The sequence below is a fragment of the Salmo salar genome, chromosome 14, assembly GCF_965601325.2.
Source record: "Salmo salar chromosome 14, fSalSal1, whole genome shotgun sequence".
Taxonomy (NCBI): Eukaryota; Metazoa; Chordata; class Actinopteri; order Salmoniformes; family Salmonidae; genus Salmo; species Salmo salar.
The window spans coordinates 45,983,917-46,004,724 of record NC_138304.1 but is presented as its reverse complement, the minus strand read 5'-3'; the positions used below and the strand labels follow the sequence as shown (position 1 = coordinate 46,004,724).

The 20,808-nt window shown below is 45.1% G+C and overlaps 1 protein-coding gene across 3 annotated transcripts in view; it reads left to right on the top strand.

Annotated features, from left to right (window-relative positions):
* Nucleotides 1–20,808, top strand: part of LOC106569603 (rho guanine nucleotide exchange factor 18) — a 38,144-nt gene that overhangs the window by 15,488 nt on the left and 1,848 nt on the right. For 2 of the 3 annotated variants that reach the window (XM_014141128.3, XM_014141127.3), the window contains exons 8-21: nucleotides 6,906–7,160; nucleotides 7,498–7,577; nucleotides 7,769–7,947; nucleotides 8,164–8,237; nucleotides 8,400–8,585; nucleotides 9,302–9,520; nucleotides 11,634–11,713; nucleotides 12,019–12,066; nucleotides 12,982–13,164; nucleotides 14,169–14,321; nucleotides 17,004–17,132; nucleotides 17,242–17,442; nucleotides 19,420–19,621; nucleotides 20,643–20,747. In XM_014141128.3, coding sequence (XP_013996603.1) covers nucleotides 6,906–7,160; nucleotides 7,498–7,577; nucleotides 7,769–7,947; nucleotides 8,164–8,237; nucleotides 8,400–8,585; nucleotides 9,302–9,520; nucleotides 11,634–11,713; nucleotides 12,019–12,066; nucleotides 12,982–13,164; nucleotides 14,169–14,321; nucleotides 17,004–17,132; nucleotides 17,242–17,442; nucleotides 19,420–19,621; nucleotides 20,643–20,747 — 2,094 coding nt within the window. The remainder of the gene's footprint in view (nucleotides 1–6,905; nucleotides 7,161–7,497; nucleotides 7,578–7,768; nucleotides 7,948–8,163; nucleotides 8,238–8,399; nucleotides 8,586–9,301; nucleotides 9,521–11,633; nucleotides 11,714–12,018; nucleotides 12,067–12,981; nucleotides 13,165–14,168; nucleotides 14,322–17,003; nucleotides 17,133–17,241; nucleotides 17,443–19,419; nucleotides 19,622–20,642; nucleotides 20,748–20,808) is intronic. The other variant, XM_014141130.3, reaches the window with a different exon arrangement.

Below are 20,808 nucleotides of genomic sequence, written 5' to 3'. Positions count from 1 at the left end.
ACCCAGCCAACATGTCTCCATCCATCCCATTCCCCCACCCAGCCAACATGTCTCCATCCATCCAACCTCCCATCCCATTCCCCCACCCAGCCAGCATGTCTCCATCCATCCAACCTCCCATCCCATTCCCCCACCCAGCCAACATGTCTCCATCCATCCCATTCCCCCACCCAGCCAACATGTCTCCATCCATCCCATTCCCCCACCCAGCCAACATGTCTCCATCCATCCCATTCCCCCACCCAGCCAACATGTCTCCATCCATCCCATTCCCCCACCCAGCCAACATGTCTCCATCCATCCCATTCCCCCACCTAGCCAACATGTCTCCATCCATCCCATTCCCCCACCCAGCCAACATGTCTCCATCCATCCCATTCCCCCACCCAGCCAACATGTCTCCATCCATCCCATTCCCCCACCCAGCCAGCATGTCTCCATCCATCCAACCTCCCATTCCCCCACCCAGCCAGCATGTCTCCATCCATCCAACCTCCCATCCCATTCCCCCACCCAGCCAACATGTCTCCATCCATCCCATTCCCCCACCCAGCCAACATGTCTCCATCCATCCCATTCCCCCACCCAGCCAGCATGTCTCCATCCATCCCATTCCCCCACCTAGCCAACATGTCTCCATCCATCCCATTCCCCCACCCAGCCAACATGTCTCCATCCATCCCATTCCCCCACCCAGCCAACATGTCTCCATCCATCCCATTCCCCCACCCAGCCAACATGTCTCCATCCATCCCATTCCCCCACCCAGCCAGCATGTCTCCATCCATCCCATTCCCCCACCTAGCCAACATGTCTCCATCCATCCCATTCCCCCACCCAGCCAACATGTCTCCATCCATCCCATTCCCCCACCCAGCCAACATGTCTCCATCCATCCCATTCCCCCACCCAGCCAACATGTCTCCATCCATCCCATTCCCCCACCTAGCCAACATGTCTCCATCCATCCCATTCCCCCACCCAGCCAGCATGTCTCCATCCATCCAACCTCCCATCCCATTCCCCCACCCAGCCAACATGTCTCCATCCATCCCATTCCCCCACCCAGCCAACATGTCTCCATCCATCCCATTCCCCCACCCAGCCAGCATGTCTCCATCCATCCATCCAACCTCCCATCCCATTCCCCCACCCAGCCAACATGTCTCCATCCATCCCATTCCCCCACCCAGCCAACATGTCTCCATCCATCCCATTCCCCCACCCAGCCAACATGTCTCCATCCATCCCATTCCCCCACCTAGCCAACATGTCTCCATCCATCCCATTCCCCCACCCAGCCAGCATGTCTCCATCCATCCAACCTCCCATCCCATTCCCCCACCCAGCCAACATGTCTCCATCCATCCCATTCCCCCACCCAGCCAACATGTCTCCATCCATCCCATTCCCCCACCCAGCCAACATGTCTCCATCCATCCAAACTCCCATCCCATTCCCCCACCCAGCCAACATGTCTCCATCCATCCCATTCCCCCACCCAGCCAACATGTCTCCATCCATCCCATTCCCCCACCCAGCCAACATGTCTCCATCCATCCAAACTCCCATCCCATTCCCCCACCCAGCCAACATGTCTCCATCCATCCAAACTCCCATCCCATTCCCCCACCCAGCCAACATGTCTCCATCCATCCCATTCCCCCACCCAGCCAACATGTCTCCATCCATCCCATTCCCCCACCCAGCCAGCATGTCTCCATCCATCCAAACTCCCATCCCATTCCCCCACCCAGCCAACATGTCTCCATCCAACCTCTTTTTTTGTGGCAGTACTGCCTGCCAGCAGTAATCGTCTCTGATTGATTGAGAGATTAAAGCGGCTATCATCATTAAGTAACATAATAGATTACATTAAGTAACATAATAGCATTGAATATTTATATTAATGCATTTCGATATGATTATTTTTTACTTTGCCCCAGAAGTATTAAACCGCAGGGCACTCCCACTTCATATGAAGGAGTGTGCCTGCCTGATTTAGGGAACACAGTGAACAGTTGGGAACAATTTCATTGTAAAACTTCTCCTTGGTGTTAAATACAGTCTGTGAACAAACTTAAACTGTATAAATTGATGGTTCGGATTACGGGATGCCAAGGTGATATTTTTCCATATTCTGTTCCAGTTAAAGGGTTGTTCAGATTAAATTAGATCTGTTGACCGTACTTTTTGAATGGCTTGCTCAGAATATGAGCTTTCCAAAAGTGTTATAATATATATATATATATTATTATACACCTTTCGGGAGCCCAGATAATGTACTTTTAAATCCCATCATTGGATGGTTCGGTAGTTGGGTTTCCCAAGGGACTCCATAGCCGGCATAGCTGACCTAAATTGTAAATATAGAAAAAAGGACTTACATACACATTATCAGGCATCTTTCAAATCTTGGGATGTTCTCAAATCATTACTGTCCATGATATCGGCAAGGGTACAGATTCCATATTTAGATCATTGTGGGGATGCAAAAGGTCTCCCTCCACATGGCAAGGCATTATTGTGTAATATTGGAGTATGGTTATGCCGTTTTGATTCCTCGTTACACAGTTTTGAAATGTTGCGCCAAATAAAAATTGTGTGAGCAGTAATAGGACCAAAGTGTAGTTTACATTGTTTGAGAGATATATCAGTGAAGACCACCTCTTCCTGGTCAATAGGAGACACCATATTACATTAAGGCATATATCAGTGGGGACCACCTCTTCCTGGTCAATAGGAGACACCATATTACATTAAGGCATATATCAGTGGGGACCACCTCTTCCTGGTCAATAGGAGACACCATATTACATTAAGGCATATATCAGTGGGGACCACCTCTTCCAGGGCAATAGGAGACACCATATTTCTCTCTATACTCAGCCAGGGGCAGATGAATCATGTCTAAACCAATTTAGGATGGGGCAAAGTGCTAGTGCTTGGAAATACAATTTAAAGTTTGGTACGGAAAGTCCTCTTATGTCTTTCCCCCTTTGTAAGTTTGTTAGTTTGATCCAAGATCATTTACCTTGCCACATTCATTTTGAAACCGCACAATTAACTTTATCCCATAGCCAGAAGGAGGAGACATGGGAGGCATTGAACTACAGAAATTCAGCCGTTGCAATATATTCATTTTGACAATAGATATTCTGCCAATCAAGCAACTGAGATATTACATCTGATGAGGTCGGATTGAATTGATTTGAGCCTTCTGTTAAAGTTTCTGGTTTTATCTAAGGAATGTTAGCAGTTGATGTTATAATTTAGTAACACAGACCCCAAAGCAAATCAGGGGGAGGTAAATAGGTTTATTCAAAGAGGATAAATTATGGATGTTATGCTGAGAGGTAGATGATCGTTCCTTCCCTGTCCTCAGTGATTCTCTCCTGTGATTCTCTCCACAGAACAAAGAGACAGTATGTACTTTATAACCCAGCCGTAGCCTGTGGTTGACAATTTAGAATTCCTTGCAATAAAACTGGGACAATGGCCAAATAACAAGTATCCTATTTCAGGCTTGATGCCTAGACAAATTCCTCCCATGTCTCTGAACCATTGCTCATTAATCCCCTATTACAGAAAAAAAACACTATTTCCATTGATTGTTAGTAATCTGTTGACTTTGTCCTCTTAACCTTTAGTACTGTATTGACCTCTTGTCCTCGATCTCTGCGTTGTGTATTTATCTTCAAAATATTCTTATACTCCCCCCTAGATCATTTAAAAAATAAATATACTTAAAATGTATTTTTAGAAAACAATAAAAAACATGAAAAAATTTAAAGTATAAAAAAACATTAGCAGTATGCATAAAATCATTCACATTAAACACCTTGCATTTCTATAAAACACAAAGGGCATATTGTTCTTGCTGTTACAATAAGAAATAGATTTCCAAAAAAGTTATAGAAAACAAGTATTAACAGGTGTAAGGATGATGTATCTTACAATTCCTACCACATCCTGTATTAGGAGGAAACTCACACAAAAAAATATTGTCTACAAGACAATAATATTCAATCATCCCATTGGCAAGGTAATCATTCACCAAGTCCTTTTATTCCACACTGGTATCAGTCCCACATTAGAAATTATGTTCTGACAGTCCTGGTTTCAAGAGAAATTGATATTTCACATAGATTTCCCCTAAGTAAGCATGTCCCAATTTTCAGGAAAACATTGGACATTTCACCTAGATATCCCTAATATGACGACTGCGATGTACAACATGGAAGCTTATCAGGTTCTGATCGTCTTACTATGCTTCTTCACTCGAGATTGCTAATCAATCAGTTCATTATTCTCCATGCTCCACTTTGTCATCAAATGGACAACCTTGCAATGAGTGACATGTATCCATTGTGATTTTCCCTGGACTTTTACTGCTGACCTTGTTATGAGCAAAACTTGATAGAGGACCTTCCCATTTTGGCCCTAATGTCTCTATTACATATTTGTTTACCATCACCCACTGTCCTGGTATTACGTCATGTCCCCCCTTGGTAGTTATTCCCCACACCTCTTTTACTTCCCCTACTGTTTTAGAGAGTTGTATGCAATAGTTAAGCATTGTGTCACTCATAAAGTGAACGTCTGCTTTGTGACATGGGTTGACCTGTGACGACCTCGAATGGACTCAACCATGTGGTTTTGTTATGTGTTGCCCGTATACTGCATAATACCATAGGCAATGCATCTGGCCATGCTCTCCTTTCTTGATGTGTCTTTGACAGTCTCACTTTCAAAACTCGATTTGTGTGTTCTACCTGTCCACTCGATTAAGGATGATAGACTGGCAACTACACTGCCCTTATGTTCAGAAGACGAGCTACGGCCTTACACACCTTTCCTGTGTAATGAGTGCCTTGGTCAGAATCTAATTGTTCCGCAAATCCCCATCTGGGAATGATTTCTCGAATCAGAATTTTAGCTGTGTGTTGTACAGTTCCTTTCTTAGTAGGTTAGGCTTCAACCCATCGTGAGAAACGATCAACAACGACCAGCACATCTTCATGTCCTTTACATTTGGGCAGCGTGATGTAATCAAGCTGTAGATGTCTGAAGGGTCCTGGTGGGGCAGGTGCTCATCGTGTCTGTACTTTCACTCGTCCCTTGGTGTTGTTTTCCAGTCAAATGTTGTAATTCGCCACAACAGCCTCAGCCTCTTTCTGCACACCAGGATTCCAACATTTGCCCACAAAACAATAAAGTATCTTGTCCACACCAATGTGTCCCAAAGAGTGGATCTGTGTTGCCAAGCAGGGTAAGAGTGCATTTGGAGCTACACATCTCAGGTTGTATTTCCACACACCTTCTTGGTTGAGTTTGCATCCTGCAGCCATCCATTCCCACACTTTTGGTGCACTGCTTTGCATATCTCTAATGTGTTGCAATGTATCCAAGGTGTATCTCCTAATCAGTTTAGGTGACAGAGGTGTTCTCTTGGCAGCCGCCTTGGCTGCTGTGTCAGGCAGATCATTACCTTTACTCTCGCCTGTAAAGATTGTTCAATGTGCTTTCATTTTCAAAATCGCAACTTGTCCAGGTAACTGGAGAGCATTCAGTAGAGCCATCACCTCTGGTCCATTCTTCACAGGAGTTCCCAGTGATGTCGTGAATCCTCTGTTTTTCCATATTTTTCCAAAATCATGGGTAATTGACCTCTCGTCCTCTGTCTCTGCATTGTGTATTTATCTTCGAAATATTCTTATAGGAAGGAAATATATCTACTCCCAAGTTTTTAAAATGGGAAACGATTGGGATTCCATAAGTAGAGATGGAGTCCTCCATCAGGGTCTTGAGTGGCACTAGGGCTGATTTGGTTAGATTCATTTAGAACTTGAGATAAAGCAGAATTTACCTATGATCTTTTTAAAGCGAAATTAGTGCTGTATTCACATCTCTCCCGAAATTAACCTTTGTGAATGGCTGTGTTCATAATTTCAAGCTATAGTGGACCTAATTGAATCCAACATTTTTAATAGACTTCAGGAGGAATACTAACCCATCCAGGTGATATGCCTTTATTCATGCTATCCAATGGCCTTTTGAGTTCATTGAGAGAAATTTGGGCTCCAAGCGAGGTGTCTTCTTCTGTTGAGAGAAGACAAGTTCTTTATTATTTTAGAAAGTCTGGCTTAGTGTGGATTTACAATCAGAGGTGAACAGTTCTTTATAGAAGCTAGAGAAACTTTGATTAATTTGGGGTTTGTTAGTAATTCCTCTGTTTCAGATTCAATAGTTGCTATATCAGCTAATTGATCATTACTGCTTAAGGCCAGTAAACGACTAGGACAATTACCATGGAATTAATGGTTGGGTCTAACTCATTGATGGCAAATTCTGTTCTCTGTTTTCTCAATAAATGTAAGTTCTGTCTTGACTTTGGAAAGAGTAATAGCTACCTGGTCTGAAAAAATTATTTGTTCAGAATGCTCTAATGCAGTAAACAACATTTCCGTTTCTGATATCTACTTTAATTGTGATTTATTCAACCAAGATGCAAATGCAGTTGCATTATTTTAAATAAAACCTTTGGTGGCATCCCATAAAATCCAGGGGTCAACAACAGAATTTTTATTTATCATTATGAATTCGTTCAGTTAAATTTCAAATGTGTCACAGAATGTAGAAATCTGATGTTGAAATGTCATCTTGTGGCTTTTTTAGTAGGTTCTAAGATTTTAAGTTGGCAGTAGTAAGCGTGGTGGTCAGACAAGCTCTTATGTCAAATTTATATTTTCTTGATTAAAGACAATAGAGGTATAGATAATATGTTTTATGCCTGTTGAGTAGAAAGTGTACTTACTGTAATAGTTTTCCATTAAAGAAGTTCCACAAGTTCCATTTTGGTCCTCTGACTTCTCTCTCTGTGTGTCCTCCTCTCCTCCCACCAGCCGACAGTGAGGAGCACGGTGCCCTGGCCCAGGCCCTGGTTCTGATCAAAGAGACCATCTCTGCTGTGGACTCCCAGGTCCACGACTATGAGAGGGCCTCCAGGCTGAGAGACATAGGCAGCAGGTTGGAGCCTCGTTCTCATGGCCGGTGGAAGGACGGCAGGGTGTTCACGAGAGAGGATCTGGCTGAGGGCTTCAGAACCCTGCTCCATGAGGGGACTGTCAGCTGTCGGGTGGCAAACGGACGGCTCAAAGGTGGTGACCTCTCTAATCGGCCCTTCTGGGATCTTGCAATGTTTTTTGGGGATGATATTTACGGTGTAAAAGCTTGGTTTTTACTGCAGTTTTTCTGAAAATTGGCAATTGTTTCTTCTAGTAATCAGGGATTCTCATTCTGGACACCCAAGACCTCATGTGACCTATCAGGCCCTGTTATAGTCTATATCTAGAACCCATAATTCCTTCTGGTCAGGTCACACAGTCAGAACTCCTGGTCATAGTCATACTTATCTATTATGAATGCTGTGATGATCTGTGAGGATGGCGTATTTGTTGATTTGAGTGTTTGTCTGTTTCTATCCCATGTCTTCAGACATCCATGCTGTTCTGTTGTCAGATGTCCTGCTGCTCTTACAAAAGGAAAAGGACCAGAAACTCATATTTGCTAATGTGGTGAGGGAAATTTCTCAATATAAGAGAATATGTGTCCAGCTACTCATTTTAATCCCAACATGTGCTAGTTTTAAAGTATGGCCTCCTTCAAGGAGAGAAGGCCAGAAAATGTTGATAACCTCTGATCCTCTGTGTCCTTCTCCTCGTCCATCTCGTCCTCCTCTCCTCCTCGTCCTCCTCTCCTTTTTCAGGACAACAAGACGTCGGTAATCTCCCTCCAGATGCTGATCGTCAGGGAGATGGCCCATGAGGACAAGGCTATGTTCCTGATCAGTGCTTCGTCCAGCATGCCAGAGATGTACGAGATACACACATCCTCCAGAGAGGACTGCAACGCCTGGATGAGCCTTATACGAGACGCTGTCAACAGGTAGGAATGACATAGGTAGGGAGGGGGTAGGGCAAGGACAGAGAGGACAATATGTTCTCTCAAATTAGGTTTAATCTCATACTTTTTCTCTCTCACTTACCTCGCTATCTCCAGTTATTTTACTTTCTACACTTTCAACTGATTTGTAATCAGCATTTGAGTCAGTTCTTAGGGCTTATAGTAACCCCAGTGTGTTTGACTCTCTTTGTGTCCCAGTTGTCCAGTGATGGAGGAGCAGCTGAGCAATGAGCAGGAGGAGGCCAGGCTAGCCAGGCTCAGAGACTTCCAAGGTAAGAGACTCTACCAGCTCTACCAGAGAGCTTCAAAATGTCCTCAATAACAGCTGTCCAAATGCCTTCAAATCCCATTGTCAGGCCTTACGGAATGTGTTTCCAGAGCGTCTCGTGTGTTTTTTTTGTTTGTTTTTTACCATAGAGTTTGTGTGTTTTCAGAGCGTCTGTATGTGAAGGATACCCAGATCGTGCAGAGCCTGACAGAGAAGCTGCAGATGTTTGCTGACATGGCAGAGGCTGTAACAGGGATGGAGGATGTAGCTGCCCACGCTTGTCTGCTGCTCCGCGGTGACGCCTCAGACCTCCAGCAGGGGGAGACACTGCTCAAGGGGGCCATCACTGAGGGTAGGAATGAAGCACGAATCCACTCCTAGACCATGCCTTAAGCCAGGGGTGCTCAAACCTTTTCACTCAGGCCCTCCTTCCAGCATTGGGGAACATCTTTCGCCCCCCCCCCCCCCCCCCTCATGTCTATTTCTGTGGGCACAAGCACTGTTCATTACTCAAACTGTTCTCACCCGTTGTTGGTGGAGAGAGAATTGTGCAGGTTTTAAGATTTTCTGCAATTCTACACATTTTGTCATGGGGTAGAGAACATTTTGCAGTTTAAGCTAATTTCCTTGCAATTCTACATATTTTGTCTAATGTGTATTCATGTGATATTTAAGTGACTGAAATATTATAACAAAATGGATGGGCTAAAAGCCGTTAGCTGACATGGGCTAGTTGATCTGGACATTTCTGACCTGTTATAAATAGCTCTCTAAGGTCTTCCCTTAAGGGTAGTGCCCCACAGTTTGGGAACCACTGACCTAAGCAATTGTGGAGATCTGAGAGGTTTTGATACATAGTTTGATAGGTTAAAGCAATATTGTAATAGCTCCCCATCCCCTCTGTTTACCACTGACCTCGGTACTCCTGGCAGGTCTGATCTGATAATAGTTCACGTCACCATCGTCTTTAGTAAATCTGTTCTAAATGTTGACTCACCATGAGAATCCAATGTCAGCTTGTCTGTCAGATAATCAGATTTTAGGTTCTTCTTCTTCTTCTTTTCTCAGTGGAGAATCTGCAGAACCTTCTCCTGTCCGGTGTGACTGTGAGAGATCCCAACCCCCATCAAGAGGACAGCCTGGGACCAGGGAGGTTCAGTTTGAGGCCAGAAGTGGTACGCCTTTGTCTAGGGGGGCTAGGCCTTGGGCGGCTGGGGAACCTGTCGGTAATTAGGAGAGCTGAGACCTTTGGAGGTTACGACTGCAACCCTCCCACCCCCATCAAGAGTAAGTCTTTTATTTAAAAAAAATAGTTAACCCCTTTTTCTCCCCAATTTCGTGGTATCCAATTGGTAGTTACAGTCTTGTGTCATCACTGCAACTCCTGTACGGACTCAGGAGAGGCGAAGGTCAAGAGCTGTGTGTCCTCCGAAACACAACCCAACCAAGCCCATCCAAGCCGCACTGCTTCTTCACACAATGCCCACTTAACCCGGAAGCCAGCCACACCAATGTGTCGGAGGAAACACCGTACACCCGGCGACCGTGTCAGCGTGCACTGCGCCCGTCCCACCACAGGAGTCGCTAGTGCGCGATGGGACAAGGACATCCCTGCCGACGCTGGGCTGATTGTGTGCTGCCCCATGGGTCTCCCGGTCGCGGCCGGCTGCGACAGACCCTGAACTCGAACCCAGAATCTCTAGTGGCACAGCTAGCACTGCGATGCAGTTTTTTGGGCCTCCCGAGTGGTGCAGTGGTCTATCAAGAGTAAGTCTGCCGCTCAGTCGGTCTGCCGCTCAGTCGGTCTGCCGCTCAGTCGGTCTGCCGCTCATACAGATGGACTATTATACCCATACAGATGGACTATAATACCCATACAGATGGACTATTACAGTGAGGGGGAAAAAAGTATTTGATCCCCTGCTGATTTTGTACGTTTGCGCACTGACAAAGAAATGATCAGTCTATAATTTTAATGGTAGGTTTATTTGAACAGTGAGAGACAGAATAACAACAAAGAAATCTAGAAAAACGCATGTCAAAAATGTTAAAAATTGATTTGCATTTTAATGAGGGAAATAAGTATTTGACCCCTCTCAATCAGAACGATTTCTGGCTCCCAGGTGTCTTTTATACAGGTAACGAGCTGAGATTAGGAGCACACTCTTAAAGGGAATGCTCCTAATCTCAGTGTGTTACCTGTATAAAAGACACCTGTCCACAGAAGCAATCAATCAGATTCCAAACTCTCCACCATGGCCAAGATCAAAGAGCTCTCCAAGGATGTCAGGGACAAGATTGTAGACCTACACAAAGCTGGAATGGGCTACAAGACCATCGCCAAGCAGCTTGGTGAGAAGGTGACAACAGTTGGTGCGATTATTCGCAAATGGAAGAAACACAAAAGAACTGTCAATATCCCTCGGCCTGGGGCTCCATGCAAGATCTCACCTCGTGGAGTTGCAATGATCATGAGAACGGTGAGGAATCAGCCCAGAACTACACGGGAGGATCTTGTCAATGATCTCAAGGCAGCTGGGTCCATAGTTACCAAGAAAACAATTGGTAACACACTACACCGTGAAGGACTGAAATGCTGCAGCTCCCGCAAGGTCCCCCTGCTCAAGAAAGCACATATACATGCCCGTCTGAAGTTTGCCAATGAACATCTGAATGATTCAGAGGACAACTGGGTGAAAGTGTTGTGGTCAGATGAGACCAAATTGGAGCTCTTTGGCATCAACTCAACTCGCCGTGTTTGGAGGAGGAGGAATGCTGCCTATGACCCCAAGAACACCATCCCCACCGTCAAACATGGAGGTGGAAACATTATGCTTTGGGGGTGTTTTTCTGCTAAGGGGACAGGACAACTTCACCGCATCAAAGGGCCTCGAAACCTTAATGACTTGGAGAAGATCTGCAAGGAGGAGTGGGACAAAATCCCTCCTGAGATGTGTGCAAACCTGATGGCCAACTACAAGAAACGTCTGACCTCTGATTGCCAACAAGGGTTTTGCCACCAAGTACTAAGTCATGTTTTGCAGAGGGGTCAAATACTTAATTCCCTCAATAAAATGCAAATCAATTAATAACATTTTTGACATGCGTTTTTTCTGGATTTTTGTTGTTGTTATTCTGTCTCTCACTGTTCAAATAAACCTACAATTAAAATTATAGACTGATCATTTCTTTGTCAGTGGGCAAATGTACAAAATCAGCATGCTTTATTCCCTCACTGTATACCCATACAGATGGACTATTATACCAATACAGATGGACTATTATACCCATATCTGGTCCTATCGTTCCTCTACCACTGTCCATATCTGGTCCTATCGTTCCTCATATCTCACAAATCCAGTGTTATCTTTTGAACACAGTTCAACATAATGTTTTCCAGATGTGGAGGGACGACCTCAACGTTCAAACTCTGACCCCCAGCTACAGGACCTCGACCAATCGGAGAGCCTGGAACTGTCGGTGAGTGACTGGCTATCCCATTCTCTACTCCCAATCTCCTCGCAAGTGTGCTCTTGTTTTCTCCTCAGAGAGGAAGGGAGGTGTGGACTAGTTTTTAGTTGGTCTGATTCATGGTTTAGTGATTACAAGCTGATGAGGCACCAGAATCATACTGTAGTTCTCCATGCCCATATCCATCCTTCCCTGAAGTCAAGTTAAGTGTTACTAGATTACTCTCAATCTGAACATACAATATCTTGATGTTTAGTCTCCTGAATATCTGAAGTCAATAGTTTTTCTTGTCTCAACCTTATTTCTCTCCCCAGTTCTTTTACGCCGTGCTGATGCTCTCACATAGGCTCTACGGTCTGCAGGTAAGACACACACTGAGTGGACAAAACATTAAGAACACCTGCTCTTTCCATGGCATAGACTGACCAGGTGAATCCAGGTGAAAGCTAGGATCCCTTATTGATGTCACTTGTTAAATCCACTTCAATCAGTGTAGATGAAGGGGAGGAGACGGGTTAAAGAAGGATTTTTAAGCCTTGAGACAATTGAGACAGGGATTATGTATGTGTGTCATTGAGGGTGAATGTGCAAGACAAAATATTAGTGTCTTTGAACAGGGTATAGTAGTAGTATAGTAGTAGTATGGTAGTAGGTGCCTGGCACACCGGTTTGTGTCAAGAACTGCATGGCTGCTGTGTTTTTCACGCTCAACAGTTTCCCGTGTGTATCATGAATGGTCCACCACCCAAAGGACATCCAGCCAACTTGCCTCAACATGGACCAGCATCCCTGTGGAATGCTTTCGACACCTTGTGGAGTCCATGACCCAACGAATTGAGGCTGTTCTGAGGGCAAAGGGGGGGTGCAACTCAATATTAGGAAGGTGTTTCAAATGTTTGGTATACTCAGTGTATATATTCTTTACATGCTACAAACACAGTTGTAGGTTCGTCCTGTCTTATCTTAACCATTAGATTCAGTTTTAAATGTGTCCCCTGCCACTCCCTAGTCTGAAGTTTGTACCCTGTCCATCACTGGTGTTAAGTTTGTTTACTGCCCCTTGCTGGTGTTAAAGGAAGGATTCACCCATTTTGAATGTTACTTCATATTTGTGCATCTCTGAGCTATGTTCTATCGATTCCCAGGGTCATTTCATGTTTTCATGTGTATCTGAGCTATTCACGTTCAAGCAGGAAGAAATACAGCCAGTATGATGAGTTTGCATCATATGCCCTCTGCCTCCTGGTGTTAAGTATGTCCCCTGTCCCTCTCCGTAGGCCATCGTCTCCCAGCAGGACAGCCACATTGAGCTCCAGCGTGCCTCTCTTTTGGAGCGTGAGCGTCCGGGTCGCAACCGAGGCAACATGCTCCTGGAGCAGGAGAAACAACGTAACCTGGAGAAACAGAGAGAAGAGGTGGCCAACTTCCACAAGCTGCAGACACAGCACCGCCAAAACCAGGTACAATACAGTTTATTGTGGTAGGGAAATTCTAATTCAACTCTGGACCTCGAAGTCAGATCCACTGTTTTTTTCATTGTTCCCCTCTAATCAGGGACTGATTTAGCCCTAGGACACCAGGTGGGTGCAATTCATTATCTGGTAGAACAGAAAACCAGCAGGTTCCGGACCTCATAAGTTAGGAGTTGAATACCCCCGATGTAGTGGACCTATCTCATGTCTCTGGAAGAGTACATCTATCTCTCCATCTCATCTCTCCATCTCATCTCTCTCTCTCTCCCATCTCATCTCTCTCTCTCCCATCTCATCTCTCTCTCTCCCATCTCATCTCTCTCTCTCCCATCTCATCTCTCTCTCTCCCATCTCATCTCTCTCTCTCCCATCTCATCTCTCTCCCATCTCATCTCTCTCCCATCTCATCTCTCTCTCCATCTCATCTCTCTCTCCATCTCATCTCTCTCTCCATCTCATCTCTCTCTCCATCTCATCTCTCTCTCTCCATCTCATCTCTCTCTCTCCATCTCATCTCTCTCTCTCCATCTCATCTCTCTCTCTCCATCTCATCTCTCTCTCCCATCTCATCTCTCTCTCCATCTCATCTCTCTCCATCTCATCCTTCTCTCCATCTCATCTCTCCCTCTCTCTCTTTCCATCTCATCTCTCTCTCTCTCCCCATCTCATCTCATCTCTCTCTCTCTCTCTTTCCATCTCATCTCTCTCTCTCTCTTTCCATCTCATCTCTCTCTCTCTCTCCCCATCTCATCTCCATCTCTCCCCATCTCATCTCCATCTCTCCCCATCTCATCTCCATCTCTCCATCTCTCCATCTCATCTCTCTCCATCTCATCTCCATCTCTCTCCATCTCATCTCTCTCCATCTCTCCATCTCATCTTTCATCCATCTCATCTCTCTCCATCTCTCCATCTCATCTTTCATCCATCTCATCTTTCATCCATCTCATCTCTCTCATCTCTCCATCTCATCTCTCCATCTCTATCCCCAGGCTCGCTGGGAGAAGGAGCGGGAGCGTCACCGGCTGCAGGCGGAGGTCCTAGAGGCGGAGCTAAGACGGAGAGAGGAGGAGTGTAGGAGACTGGAGGAGAAACTAGAGGCGGAGAGAGAAGAGCTGGAGAGACAGAGAGAGACGTACCAACAGGTTGCTGCTTCGTTTTATTACAATATAATAATATACAGGAGAAAATCTGACCTCTCTGAAATGAAAATGGATGGCCCTCCCTTCAGTGAAAATATATTTTTACCCTCCCTGAACGCTTAAAAAAGTGATCCTCCCCTATACCCAAAATAATAATTAAAACATAAAGTGGATGGCAGAGAACATGCCAACCATTTACCCTCACTCCTAGGATAGACCAGAGTCTTAGATATTCCGTTTTAGAAACTGTTCTTGGTTTTGTAAGCGTTACATGGCAAAGTAGCCAGAAGGTTATCAATTCACAGACTACCGCCGACAAGAGTAGGGGTGAAGAGATATCCATTATAATAAAGCACTAAATGAATCTATCATATTTGCAGGCCAAGAAAAATGAACCTTTTTTATAAAAGCATTTCATGCAATGTCATTTCTACGTGACTGGAGACGAGCAGAATCTAATTTAATACCACAACAGAGCATGATAACGAATGCTCACACGCTGCAGTGCCAGATACATCTTGTTAAAATAAAAAGAGAAGAGTCTAACCGTGATAAAGTTGTCTATCAAGTGTAAAAATATATCGGAACAGAACCAGTTACGACTGAAGTATCTGATCATCAATGAATTTCAGAAAAAGCCATTAGTTGTTTTAAAACAGCAGCCGCGTATCATCAGGTAGGCCAGTATACACACTTGTAACTTTTTTTTCATATGCAAAACTATCATTTTATAATTTGTTCCATGATACTGTTGTTACAAAATAGATGTGTGTTGGCTGTGATTAGGGCAGGGAAAAATAAGAGCATCTGCTAGGCTAAATTGAACAAACTAGGCATGCATAGCTCACCACATGATCCTCAAACCAGAGACTGGCCAAACTCGTGTTTTTAAAAGGGAATTCAAAAAGGCACTGTAGAATTACTGACTGTATAGCCTAATAAGACATTTTTTATTTAATTATTATTTCATTCAAAGTATTTTTTAAATGTAGTATTTCATCATATAAATAAATGTATAGGCATGTTGTTGAAATGCTGAGCGCTCCTGCTAGCTTCTAGTGTGTCTCAAATGCTTCACAATGGATTTCTTAAATTGCCTTGAAATAATAATAATAATAACAATATAGCCTAAATAATACATTTGTTTGTTCCTTCTTAGGCTACCTGGCTTGCTCCTGACTGATTTAGAGTTAATATGTTGTTTAATAGTGTGTTGAAATATTGAATGTCAATTGATAGTGGCAGAATCACACATTACTTCCCAAGCAAAGTACATGTTTTGTCTCCTCAGCTGTAGAAGGTTGTAGCGCAGACTCTGAATGTGATAGAGACAAACCAAAAATATCCCAAATGCATCGGAGTCACGTCTTTCCCCAGCATTGAACAGCTTGTTTCAAGCGTGAAGCATTTGAAAAAATATATATTTAACCTTTATTTAACTAGGCAAGTCAGTTAAGAACAAATTCTTATTTACAATGACGGCCTACACCGGCCAAACCCTGATGCTGGGCCAATTGTGCGCCACCCTATGGGACTCCCAATCACGGGCGGTTGTGATACAGGCTAGATTCAAACCAGGGTGTCTGTAGTGACGCCTCTAGCACTGAGATGGAATGGAACCAGGGTGTCTGTAGTGTCTTAGACTGCTGTGATACAGCCTGGAATGGAACCAGGGTCTTAGACCGCTGTGATACAGTCTGGAATGGAACCAGGGTCTTAGACCGCTGTGATACAGCCTGGAATGGAACCAGGGTCTTAGAGCGCTGTGATACAGTCTGGAATGGAAGCAGGGTCTTAGACTGCTGTGATATAGTCTGGAATGGAACCAGTGTCTTAGACCGCTGTGAGACAGCCTGGAATGGAACCAGGGTCTTAGACCGCTGCGATACAGCCTGGAATGGAACCAGGGTCTTAGACCGCTGCGATACAGCCTGGAATGGAACCAGGGTCTTAGACCGCTGCGATACAGCCTGGAATGGAACCAGGGTCTTAGACTGCTGTGATACAGCCTGGAATGGAACCAGGGTCTTTGCCGCTCGGGAAAATTGTGAACTAAAGCGTTGTTATATAATCAGGTCTCTAAAAAATACATCTTAGACTAACAAAGGGGCCTATGCTTTCAGCCATTTCCTTTAACAACAGCCACAATACCCTCACATACTGTACCCTCACATAACCCCTCAATTCCAGATCTGGTTTTAACTGAACACACCAAGCTCTTCATTAAGACTGAGATATTTATAAGGAGTGCACGGTGACTGACAAAATGTATGGATAGTAGACTGTAAGAAGACCAGAGGGAAGAGTGACCCCTACCTGCCCTCCAACACCACTTCCAGCAGCATCTGGTCTCCCATGCAGGGACCGACCAGGACCAACCCTGCATAGCTTCAGAGGCAAGCCAGTAATCAGATGTAGGGTGGTATGTTGCTGACAGTGGCAGGTAGCCTAGCAGTCAGAGCAGTGGACAAGTAACCGAAAGGTTGCTGGTTCGAATACTCGAGTCGACATGGTGAAAAATCTGTCAGTGCCCTTGAGCAAGGCACTTATCCCTAATTTGCTTCAGGGGCGCCGAACTACTATGGCTGACCCTGTAAAACAACACATTTCACTGCACTTATCCGGTGTATGTGACAAAATGGTTTATTTAAATTAATTTCCCTTTGTCATGTAACGTACCAACAGGATCTGGAGAGGCTGAGGGAGTCAATGAGGACGGTGGAAAAACAGAAGGAACACCTCGATACACAGATGAAGTTGAAGCAGAACAAGACCATCACCAACCCTGGGAGTTTTAACTTCAAAGCTCAGCAGGTGGGGATGTGGTGTGGTCGTTAAGAACTGAGGACCAACAGTGTGAGGAGCTGTTGTTGATGTATTTGTAGATGTTTACATCATCCGGACATTCTACTCTTCTCCTCAGGCTCTCCCCTTCTCCCAGTCCTTCCGAGGGGATCCTCCCTTCTCCCAGTCCTTCCGAGGGGATCCTCCCTTCTCCCAGTCCTTCCGAAGGGACCTGACGGCTGATTGGATGAAGGGAAGAGAGGTGATCCAGATCCCCAAGGTCCTCGTTCCCCCCAGCCTCTCTGTAGCCACCAACATTTTCCTGGAGCAGCCCCCAGAGGTGAGTCACACAGGACGTAATAGGACAGTGCCTTCAGAAAGTATTCAGACCCCTTGACTTCTTCCACATTTTTTTTACATGATAGCCTTATTCTAAAATTGAATACATAGTTTTTTCCCCTCATCAATCTACACACATTACCCCATAATGACAAAGCAAAAATAGGTTTTTAGAAATTTTAGCAAATTTTATAACAAATTCAACTGAAATATCACATTTACATAAGTGTTGAGACCCTGTACTCAGTACTTTATTGGCACACCTGTATTTGCGGAGTTCCACTCATTCTTCTCTGCAGATCCTCTCAAGCTCTGTCAGGTTGGATGGGGAGTGTCGCTGCACAGCTATTTTCAGGTTTCTCCAGAGATGTATGATCGGGTTCAAGTCCGGGCTCTGGCTAGGCCACTCAAGGACATTCAGAGACTTGTCCCGAACCCACTCTTGCGTTGTCTTGGTTGTGTGCTTAGGGTCGTTGTCCTGTTAAAAGGTGAACCTTCACCCCAGTCTGAGGTCCTGAGTGCTCTGGAGCAGGTTTTCATCAAGGATCTCTGTACTTTGCTCTGTTCATCTTTCCCTTGATCCTGACTAGTCTCCCAGTCCCTGCTGCTGAAAAACATCCCCACAGCATGATGCTGCCACCACCATGCTTCACCGTAGGGTTGGTGCCAGGTTTCCTCCTAAAGTTCAATCTTGGTTTCATCAGACCATAAAATCTGGTTTCCCATTGTATGAGAATCCTTTAGGTGCCTTTTGACAAACTCCAAGCGGGCTGTCACGTGCCTTTTACTGAGGAGTGGCTTCCGTCTGGCCATTGAACCATAAAGGCCTAATTGGTGGGGTGCTGTACATATGGTTTTCCTTCTGGAAGGTTCTCCCATCTCCGCAGAGGAACTCTGGATCTCTGTCAGAGTGACCATCGGGACCAGGGCCTTTCTCCCCCGATTGCTTAGTTTGGCCGGGCAGCCAGCTCTAGGAAGAGTCTTGGTGGTTCCAAACTTCTTCCATTTAATGATGGAGGCCACTGTGTTCTTGGGGACCTTCAACAATTCCTTCGACCTCATGGCTTGGTTTTTGCTCTGACATGCACCGTCAACTGTGGGACCTTATATAGACAGGTGTGTGCCTTTCTAAAGCATGCCCAATCAATTGAATTTACCACAGGTGGACTCCAATCAAGTTGTAGAAACATCTCAAGGATGATCAATGGAAACAGGATGCACCTGAGCTCAATTTCGAGTATCATAGCAAAGGGTCTGAAAACTTATGTAAATAAGGTATTTCAGTTTTTTATTTGTTATAAATTTGCACAAATTTCTAAAAACCTGTTTTTGCTTTGTCATTATGGGCTATTGTGTGTAGATTGATGAGGGGAAAAATAGATTGAATCCATTTTAGAATAAGGCTGTAACGTAACAAAATGTGGAAAAAGTCGAGGGGTCTGAATACTTTCCAAATGCACTGTACCTACCATGGTTTTCTAGAAATCCCAGTTAGAGGATTCCTGGAATCAGGAAATAGTACTTTGTCAAGTTACCAGTATTTGTCAACCCTAACCAACGGCCTTCCCTGTAGCTCAGTTGGTAGAGCATGGTGTTTGCAACACCAGGGTTGTGGGTTCGTTTCCCACGGGGGGCCAGCACAGAAAAAAAAAATGTATGAAATGTATGCATTCACTACTGTAAGTCGCTCTGGATAAGAGCGTCTGCTAAATGACTAAAATGTAAAAATGTAAAATGTAAAAACTACGTGAATGTGTGCTCACTTCCCAGTGTTTTTCTATTGTACGTGTTGTTCAATAGTGTATTGATATTGTGTATTTTGCATGCTGAATTTCCATGTAAATGGACAGTAAAGTTCCCATTCGGTGCACTCGGTACAACACTCTTGCCAGTTAGATCTCCATAGCTGTGTGTTGTAACTCATTTTCCAGTAGTTCATTTACAGTTATATTCATAACTTTACGTTATCGTATCTTAGGTGCCCCCTCGCAGGGAGAGCATCAGCCCCGGGCCCGCTAAAACGGAGTTCCCCATCCACCTGATCAGCACAACCAACCAGGTGGTTCACAAACCAGGGGCCGTGCAACAGCAGATACCCACCAAGCTGGCTGTCCTCGGCAACAAGGGCAAGGAGAAGAGCAGTAAGAAGAGGTCCCACCACAAGCGCAATCACAGCGCAGGTCAGAACACGGCTCAGTAGAACACGGCTCAGTAGAACACGGCTCAGTAGAACACGGCTCAGTAGAACACGGCTCAGTAGAACACGGCTCAGTAGAGCACGGCGCAGGTCAGAACACGGCGCAGGTCAGAACAGAATAGAACACGGCGCAGGTCAGAACACGGCGCAGGTCAGAACAGAATAGAACACGGCGCAGGTCAGAACAGAATAGAACACGGCGCAGGTCAGAACACGGCGCAGGTCAGAACAGAATAGAACACGGCGCAGGTCAGAACAGAATAGAACACGGCGCAGGTCAGAACACGGCGCAGGTCAGAACAGAATAGAACACGGCGCAGGTCAGAACACGGCGCAGGTCAGAACAGAATAGAACACGGCGCAGGTCAGAACAGAATAGAACATGGCGCAGGTCAGAACACGGCGCAGGTCAGAACAGAATAGAACACGGCGCAGGTCAGAACAGAATAGAACACGGCGCAGGTCAGAACACGGCGCAGGTCAGAACAGAATAGAACACGGCGCAGGTCAGAACACGGCGCAGGTCAGAACAGAATAGAACACGGCGCAGGTCAGAACAGAATAGAACACGGCGCAGGTCAGAACAGAATAGAACACGGCTCAGTAGTACACGGCGCAGGTCAGAACTGTACACGGCACTCCTATAATCTCAAACCTTCCGTTTATTTGTCATGTACTGAGGCACTTGTTGTGAAGTCCTACTCTTTCCTCTTGACCTCAACTGTGCTAGGGGAAATCATAACATTTACCCCATATTGATATTTTCTATGATCTGTTAAAGCAGTGGGCGTATATCTCCACCACAGGAGGTTGGTGGCACCTAAATTGGGAGGATGGGTTTGTGGTAATGGCTGGAGTGGGATCACTGGAATGGTATCAAACACATTGTTTCTATATGTTACATTCCATTTGCTCTGTTCCAGACATTATTATGAGCCGTCCTCCTCTCAGCAGCCTCCACTGATCTCCATAGTTCTGATGCATTGTTGTCTTTCCTCCTGCAGCGTCCATAGAAATGTCTCAGGTGGTGCCGATCAGAGTGACAGGAAATGAGAGCCAGAGTCTGAGAGGGAAGAAGACTGTGAGCCCACAGAGAAACTACCAATTAGGTAAGAGCCCTCACAGAAACCACATCAGGTAAAACCCCTTACTGATACTACCAATCAGGTA